This window comes from Vidua macroura, chromosome 1, assembly GCF_024509145.1.
Source record: "Vidua macroura isolate BioBank_ID:100142 chromosome 1, ASM2450914v1, whole genome shotgun sequence".
Taxonomy (NCBI): Eukaryota; Metazoa; Chordata; class Aves; order Passeriformes; family Viduidae; genus Vidua; species Vidua macroura.
In genome coordinates this window covers 70132752-70141211 of record NC_071571.1, presented here as the reverse complement: position 1 = coordinate 70141211, position 8460 = coordinate 70132752, and the positions used below count along the sequence as shown (strand labels likewise).

At 45.6% G+C, this 8460-nt stretch overlaps 1 protein-coding gene across 2 annotated transcripts; it reads left to right on the top strand.

Moving 5' to 3' along the window:
* Positions 1–1342: 1342 nt before the first annotated feature.
* On the top strand, positions 1343–7798 carry LOC128808935 (ribosyldihydronicotinamide dehydrogenase [quinone]-like). Of its 2 annotated transcripts, none has more exons than XM_053980597.1 (7): positions 1343–1464; positions 1825–1877; positions 3242–3443; positions 4328–4458; positions 5410–5523; positions 5909–6010; positions 7177–7798. In XM_053980597.1, exons 1-7 carry the CDS (start codon positions 1440–1442, stop codon positions 7348–7350), a joined length of 801 nt encoding a protein of 266 aa, XP_053836572.1. In that variant the 5' UTR covers positions 1343–1439; the 3' UTR covers positions 7351–7798. The 2 variants fall into 2 exon arrangements, with proteins under 2 accessions (XP_053836572.1, XP_053836581.1); XM_053980606.1 differs by having other exon boundaries at positions 1818–1877; positions 3279–3443.
* Positions 7799–8460: the final 662 nt, after the last annotated feature.

The window sequence follows — 8460 nt, the reverse complement described above, 5'->3', positions numbered from 1 at the left end:
GCAAAGGTGGTTCTTCACTGGAATTCAGTAAGAATCCAAGAGAAAATAAAATCCTCTCAATGTACTCTACACATACACCCTTGTATTTCTGCCATCTGTTGCTAGGCCACTGCTCAGCATCTATGGGAAATGTCAGGTAGTGAGTGCTCTTTTGAACTTAACTGCGGTGAAAAGTTGTGGCTGCAGTCAGTCACCAACCACAGTGGTTCCCAAGGCCTTTGGAGCCTCCCATTCTGCATTCACACTCCCCAGGGGGATGCAGCCCTTCTCCACAAGCATCACCTCTCTTAGTTGCTGCAGTTTCTCCCACCTCAGCCCTCTGAGGGTTTAGAGAAATACGAGTTTTGGTGCACAGATGATGCAAAATTAGCTAAGATCACAGCTTCTTTCTCTAAAATAAGCTCTACAGCATAATATCTTCATGACTGTTGGACAGCAGGGGATCAATCAAACCAGATAATGCTTTACTTTTAGATTAAAAGGTAGATAATACAAACATTATAGACAAGTATTTCCTTAGAAATACTAAGAAAAATATTTTACTTTTGCCCAGCGATGATCCCCCTCCCCAGAATTCTGGACAGGATATAGAGCCCAGAATTAATATGCCAGCATTGAGTAATCTCCAGAGCTGGAAACCTCCTATGTGAGAGAGCACTCATTCTTGCTGGGCCAGGCAAAGTGTTAAGCCAGGGATATCCAGAGAATGAATACGCTCAGGTCGCTATAGATCTTGAAATTCATCAGTGAAATGGAGAGGAAAACATCTCTAAAGAGATACCTGGCAGCAAACTACAGGAGGAGAGGAAGGAGACTTAAAAATTAAACCTTTGTTGTCATTTTTTTTCTTCTTTCTTTTTCCTAAGGTCTCAGAACGAAGCTGTTTATTTAGTTCGTCCAATACAGGGCAGTTTTGATACTCAGAGAGAAAACTTCTTGAAAGTGATCACCAAGGCTGTCCTATCTCTCCAAACCCAGAATGGCCTGCATCCTTCTGTGTCCCATCTGTCTTTCCCATGAGACACCTTCCAGAAAGCTGGAAAGGAGGAGACCCTGCTCCCAGCAGATGCACGTGTGGGCCAACACAAGGCACAAAGCAGACAATGCCATCCCTGGAAGAGCAGATAAGGGTAGATGGATGGTTTAGGAGCTCTCATACTGCATTGCTGGGAGAAATGAAGGACGAGCTCTGTACTTGGAGAAGAGCAGAGGCCCAGAATAAAAAAAAAAAAAGTATCCAGAGATGATGTAGGTGTCACACGCTGTCACAGCGGCGAGGGCGCGCTCCCGGCCGAGCGCGGCCTCGAGCGGAGCCAGAGCCGCGGGCGGCGCCGATCCCGATCCCGCCCCGCGCTGGCGCTGGCCCAGGGCCCGGGCCGGCGGGCAGCGGGGCCGCCGGGAAGGGCCGCCGGGAAGGGCCGCTCCCAGCCCCGCCGCAGATGTGCTCCGGGCCCCGAGGAGCAGGTAAGGACAGCCCGGCTTGCGCTGGGGCCGGGGCGCCGGGGGCTGTTCCGAAGCCGCTTTCCATAGGGGCGGCAGGGGAGCGGGAGCGGTGCCATGCACCCGACGCAGCCCCGGGCCGAGGCGGCCGTGCCGCGGCCGCCAAGCGCCAGTCCGAATTAGACTGGAGGAGAATTGCTGCTCCAGGGCCCGGGCCGAGAGCCGGGCGCTTCCCTCCCGCTCCGGCGGGCCGCGCATGGCCGGTGCCCCGCTGTGCGTGAGTGCCTATAGTCGCACTACGGCACATCTCCCGCTGAAACAGCGATTCCTCTCGCACCTTTTCCGGATGTTTCTCACCAGCGAATCTCTCACTTGAGTTCTCAGGCAGCACCAGATTATCAAGAGTGAAGCTCCCCAGCGCTCCCCAACAATGGCAGGTAAGAGCAAATCCGGGTGAAAATGCTGCTCGCTCCAGCCCTGGACGCTGGGTGCCTCAGGGATGAGGCCTCTGGGCCTTTGGGACATTGAGGTCTTACTTTTCCAAACGACTGAAATTACCTCAGTAAGTGATGCCTTGGAAAACTCCAGTCTCTCCAAACACTCTGCCCAAGTGCCCTCAGCTCCACTGAAATGGAAACAAATCAGCATTTTTGCAGAATCAAACTGAGCACCTTTTGGAGCTTTTGATGTACAGTCACTGAGCTCCATTTGTTGAGATCTGGCAGGAACAGCAAAGTTGTAACTGCTCTTGAAATTCCAGAGTAGGGTGTGGAGCAGAGATTTAAAGAGTTTATAGACACATTGAATTTATGATAGCATTTGACCTGCAAGATTTAATAGTCTTTTTTGCATAGCTCTTGTTTCATAGACACTATGTACCCATATCCAGAAGCTGTGCCGCAGAGAAACTGAGTTCAGGAGATGCCTGAGTTTTTGTGTTGGCAGTCAGGAAGCAAGAGCTGCATGTTTTGCAGACCCTGTCATTTTCAATAGTCCCTGTAAATTTCCCTCTCTGGTTATCTATGAACAACAACAACCGCATACTAAATCTTTTCTTTGTGTCACTGATGAATGATTTTTAAGAGAATTATTAAAATTGTAGGACTGATGATCAATAAAACTTTGAGCACACCATGGAGCTCTTTCAGCAGAGCCTTGTTACATGCCTCCCAGATATTTCATACCTACACACCTGCTTGGACACTCAGCTTACCTTGAATACCCTTTGACAACAGTTTGAGATACACATGACAATCTAATCTCTGAGAAAAAAAAAACCCTGTTGCTCTCTACAGAAGTCACTGTGATTATGCTGAAGTGGGACAGGAGCATCTTTAATCTCTACCCCAGTGTTGTAACTTGCACAGCACTGAAATGAAAGATCAGGAAGGGATCCACCACTGCGGTAGGAAGGTGTTCTAACCTCTAAGATGTTGTTTCCATGACACTTTCGGGCAATCTGTCTGGCACTGCTTTTTGGGTGGTACTGGAATCAGAGCAACAGAAATGTTGTCTCAAGAGAAGGGGCTGTGTTGTGCTGATGTAGGGCAGCATGACCTGCTATGGAACACCCCGTCTGTCCACTGAGTTCCACCTAGGAAAGCCCAGTGTAGCACAGAATTGCTGGGCTGGGCACGTGCAGCAGTCAGTGCCTCAGGAGTCACTCAGTGCTGCTGAGCAGGAGCCAAATGCTGCCACTGTCACTCTGCTTTCACTGCTTCTGTGTCCTTGGGAAAAGACACTACAGAAAGAGTGAGGAATGAGCCCCAACTCTACAAACTGTTCTGCACTTGCCTCCTAGAGTCCAAATGGTCTCCTGGATTTCTTTCTGCCTCCAGGGAAAAAAGTCCTGATAGTCTATGCACATCAAGAGCCCAAGTCCTTCAATGGATCTTTGCTGAAGATTGCTGTGGAAGAGCTGACCAAGCAGGGCTGCAGCGTCACCGTGTCGGATTTATACGCCATGCAGTTTGAGCCCAGAGCAACAAGGAATGACATTGTTGGTGAGCCCAGCCAAAATATGCCTCTCTCAAAAAGCAGTGACTTGTAAGACCCCCTTCAGGTGTCAGAAGGCTGAAAAAAGTCTCCCTGAAATCTTCCCTATGCTGAACAACCCCAACTCTCAGTCGGTCTTGATAGGAGAGGTGCTCCAGCCATCAGATCCTCAAGAGATTAATAAGAAACAAAATTCATTAATAGGAAACTTATTCATAACCAGACATCTGCATTGCTGAAGGTCCACTCCTGAACATGAACTTTGTATCTCAGTGAGATTACTGACAGGAAAAAACACATTAGCACGTGTCCATAATCGGCCTCTAAAGACCATTTCTCATGGAGAGGAAACGCCTTCAGATGCCCTTCTGGGACTTGCTACAGTTTAGTTCACGAGGCTACAACTGCCCCTGTCTTCTGCTAGAGACTGATGATCTGCTCGTGGAGTCAGTAGAGCTGGCCAATACTGGTTCCCCATCCCTTGGTGAATTTCCCAGTTATAGAGGCAGGAAAGCACCTCCACAGTGCTTACAACTGCAGGATGGCCTCAGTGAGCCCTAAGGCAGAGGCAGAACAATTCACAACATTCTCTTAAATCTTCCACCTGCATCCCCAGAGTCCTGAGGCAAACCTAGGTCCTCATATTGCACTTCCTGTGTCGCTACAGCAAGGTGCAGCTTTAGAACTCTGAGATCCTACGTTCCTCTCATTTTTGAAATCAAGCGACCATCAGCTGGGTTGATGCTGAATATCATCCAACAAAGACAAGAAAGTAGGAAAAATGGAAAGCAGTAACTCAGTTTAGAACTATGAATGGCAGCCTGCATTCAACTCTTATCTGGCACTGATACTGCACAGGGGGCAAGGAATGACTGTTCAATTCTACCCACAGGTCACCTGCACAACTCAGAAGCGTTCAATTATGGTGTGGAAACCTGGGAGGCTTACAAGAGAGGAGAGTTGTCCAAAGACCTGGTTGAAGAGCAGAAGAAAGTGCAGGAAGCAGACCTGCTGATTTTTCAGGTCATTATTTTAAACAGAATTCAGTTGTGATGTTGACTTTAGGTAAATGGTACAGTAAAAACTACAGAGCAGTAGTACAAATATCTGGGTCATTACTACAGCAAATCCACTAATTGAGTAGCACAATGATGCAGGTTGAAACAACAGCAACCCCAGGAACTCCCCAACACTGGGCCAAACTTCCTGATGGATGCACAAAGACATATGTGACCCTGGATGTCAGACAGGCTGGCAGGAAGCAGAGGAAGGATTATTTCCTTGTCAAGGAGCTGGGGATAGCCAGTGAAGTCAGGGAATTGGGCTTTCCCTAGCAGACTGTTCTCATTTGTTGCTGAGTTGCAGAAACATTACTGGGAATTGATAACGGAGCTTTACAGCCCATCTCTATTCTCCACTATGCCAGCTCTGTCCCCAGTGTCTACAAATCCCAAAGTACTGTGAAGGGAAGTAGTAGCCTTACCTTTCTTTGTGTCCCTGTTGGCCTTAGACATGGCTTGGTGGCATCATGTTGGCAGGGTTTGAAAAAAAGTCTTTCCTGTGATACCCTGGCATTTGTTAGCAGACTGTCAGATCAGAACTGATCACCAGATGTCAATCCTGCTAATAACATATTCGTTTCTGTTGCATGTCAGCCATAGGAGACATGACTCTGTACAGTCTTAAATCTGAATAAAATGGCACCCTCCAATTAATCATATTCCAACTTTATTCTGGATGGAAGCCCTCACATACACCACAATGTTGGTGTGCTGTAGATGCTCGGGTCTGGCCCTATGCTTTACCACAAACAGAAAGCACTTCAGCTTCTTTTGCCAGGCGCTGTTACTACCTCTACTGACAGAGAGCTGGAGAAGGTACATACAGGATCTGAGGACAGGATTTGTCCTACAAACCCGGCCTAAGGGTGGCCCAGACTCTCTGTGCTAACCAGGTCATTTTCTCTTTGCCTAGTTTCCCTTGTTTTGGTTCAACATGCCTGCAATCCTGAAGGGCTGGATGGACAGAGTCTTGGTCCAAGGCTTTGCTTATGATTTGTCAAAGGTTTATGATGGTGGTTTGCTCCAGGTATGTTTTTGGAATTGTTTTATTAAGGTCAAGGCTTGCACCATGTTCAATGGGCCTTGTTCACTCTTCTATTGTAGTTGTTTAGAGCTCTCACTTTACACTATGTTGAAGTATTCTATCAGCCCTGCTTCACACAAGGGTGTCAGATACATAATTAATTCATTTCCTTTAACCTATCTCTTCCCAAAGACACACTGTCCACTGTCTAATTGTATGACGCCAATCTTTGCCTCAGAACTGCCAGTTCATGTAAGGCCTGGGAAAGAAGAAGTCACCCTCATCCCTAGAAATCCATGCTGTCCCGGTTTACCTGAATATCTCTTGAACCATTCAGGCACTCTTCTTTAAATATGTCTTAATTAACCATGACTTTTCCTAATTCTAGGACAAGTTATCCCTGTTTTCTTTCACCACGGGAGGAAGCCAAGAGATGTATTCAAAAGAAGGCATTGGTGGTGATATTCGCTATGTCCTGTGGCCCATGCAGGTAAAATATATGAACATTTGGTTGTTGTCTACATAATTTCTTATCATTCCAGATATTTTTAACAATTGCTTTATTGGTTTTTTTTAATATGAAATATAATACTTAATAGTCAAGTTGTCAGTTCCAAGGATCTGCAGGTTGTAAACTGTTACCTAAAATCCTGGAACTACTTTAAAAGTCCACTGACTTTTAAAGTGAAGTCCACTGACTTTTAAAGTTGCTTTGTCCCCCTTCCTCCAGATTAGAATGTAGAGAAAGCTTAACACTATCAGCCTTTTCAATTTCCCTGCTATTACAGGATTTCCTTTAGCTCAGCCTTGCAGGATTTCTGTTCCTCATGGTTTCCAAATTCATGTAGGATGCAGGGCAGGAGGGGAGCCACACATTACCCTCGCAGTAACAGTCAACACACAAAGTTAGCATTCCTCTTCTAATTACTACTCTTTTTTCAGAAGTACCCAGCATGGTTTGGGAAATATAGGTGGTAAGGCAACTTTTGCCAGGTTCTTCCTGATACAATACAAAAGATGAGCCAAAATTCCATGGTCTCCTCCCCACGCAGTTACCAGCTGCCTGCTCTGTGGAGATATCCAATTGCAGAGCTTGCAGATCAATATGGCAAAAAAGTGAAACACAACTCTAAATTCAGAAACACACAGAGAGAAAATGGCAAGTTCAGCTGATTCCACAGGTACTGGTCTTCCTACAGGAACCTTTGGCTAAGCCAGAGGCAAAAAGTTAAAAAAAAACCATTTTAGATGTAGATGTGGAACACTGCAGTTAAGAGACCCATCTGAGGAGTTTCAAACTGAACAATGAACATTGGGCCTCCTGTGATCCTTGCAAACTGAACAGTGAACAGCTGCCAAATAGGGCAATTCCGTGGGATTAACAGCAGTTAAAAATAAATTCCCCAGAGCAGAGTAAATGAAGTTGCCCTTTCAGTATCTTGTGTGCTATTCTGCTGAATGCCTTCAATAGTGACTGCCTAGATAGGTGGTGAACTTCTGTAATTTATTTGCCTTCTCCTGATAAATGCACAGGTTTAGAGAACCTGGCTGATATCAGATCAGAGAAACAGAACAGATCTGAATCTTCCATGCTCTTCATATGAAAGTAAGAGTAAATATTTCCTGAGGCTTTTTTTTTTTTTTTTTTTAATCCAGCATGGAATCATGCACTTCTGTGGTGTCAAAGTCCTTGAACCTCACATCTGTTATGCTCCAGAGAATGTCTCTGAGGAGAAGAGGAAGGAGATGCTGGCTGCCTGGACCCAGCGTCTGAAGACTCTTTGGAAGGAAGAACCCATAGACTGCTCTCCTGAGTGGTATTTCAAGTAGTGTTCAGGTGCAAGACTACAAGATTTTTTTTTCTCCATTATTTTTGATGCTCTGTCTAAATACCTGAACACTAATCTCCTAATTCAAATCAAATTGATTTTAAGAATCTTGAATACCACATCTAGCAGTTTAACTGACAACACAGCATTTATCTTCAGTGATTCCCAAGGGATTCCCTTCAAGGATGGGTGCAAAACTCTTTGTGTTGTTCTCCTTGCTCACATGAACAGTGTCATCCTGCCTCCTTATGGTTGATAACTCGCGTGATATTTCATGGCAGATTATACCATTGTTGCTTGTGAAACAGTATGTGGCCAAGTTTATTTTAACACTTTTTGTACCAGTTGCCACTCTTTTTTCCTTTGCCAGGGAATATGGTGCCCATACTCAACCTTTAAAAGCCCAAGATGGATTGTTATAGTGCTACACTTGTCCCTTGGAGCAACAAAACCAGTAGTCCCTTGGAGCAACAAAACCTTGGAGCAACAAAACCAGTAGTGTTGCAAAAGGATGTATCATTGCACAGTGTCTTAAACAGCTGGAGAGCCTTGTGGGCAGCCCTAGGCTTCTCCATATCCTATCTATATAGCAATATTAAAGGTATGACAGATACTAGAAAAGGGAAAAATTAAATATGTATGTAGTGATATGTGTATGAATTACCTTCCTTTGTAGACTACAGCTCCCATTTGTAAAGCATGCATCTTCCCAAGGTAGAGAGAAAAAAGAATCTTGTCTGTTGCCTGCCCCCTCACACCAGTCAGTGTTGGTGTTTGAGTCTGGAGGGTGTTTGCTTCCCCTCCAGCATCAGCATCGATGAGATCCTTGGAGATCTCCAGCACCAGTAGTTAGTGAGGCAGAGCACTAATCCAAAAACCTGCAGGTCCACTGTGTGTCTATGGGTCATGATCTATGGGACAAATTATTTGTCTGGCTCTTAATATCCAGGATTTTTACCTGGAACTGTGGCAGGATTATTTTTGTGCTTTAGAGTTGTTAACCCTAATTGGGCATATGGGAAGGGGTGGGTTTCTCACTTAGCTACTGAATTTCTTGCTTTGACCAGCTCACCTAACTGCTGCCTTTGCACTTTGATATTAAAAGAATGTG

What these genes read in the sequence shown, in the direction of transcription:
- LOC128808935 (XM_053980597.1), top strand. Translation starts at nt 1,440, where the DNA reads ATGTGCTCCGGGCCCCGAGGAGCAG. An exon ending in CTCCGGGCCCCGAGGAGCAG is followed by an intron (nt 1,465 to 1,824) that starts GTAAGGACAGCC and finishes TTGAGTTCTCAG; the next exon opens with GCAGCACCAGATTATCAAGA. An exon ending in AACAAGGAATGACATTGTTG is followed by an intron (nt 3,444 to 4,327) that starts GTGAGCCCAGCC and finishes TTCTACCCACAG; the next exon opens with GTCACCTGCACAACTCAGAA.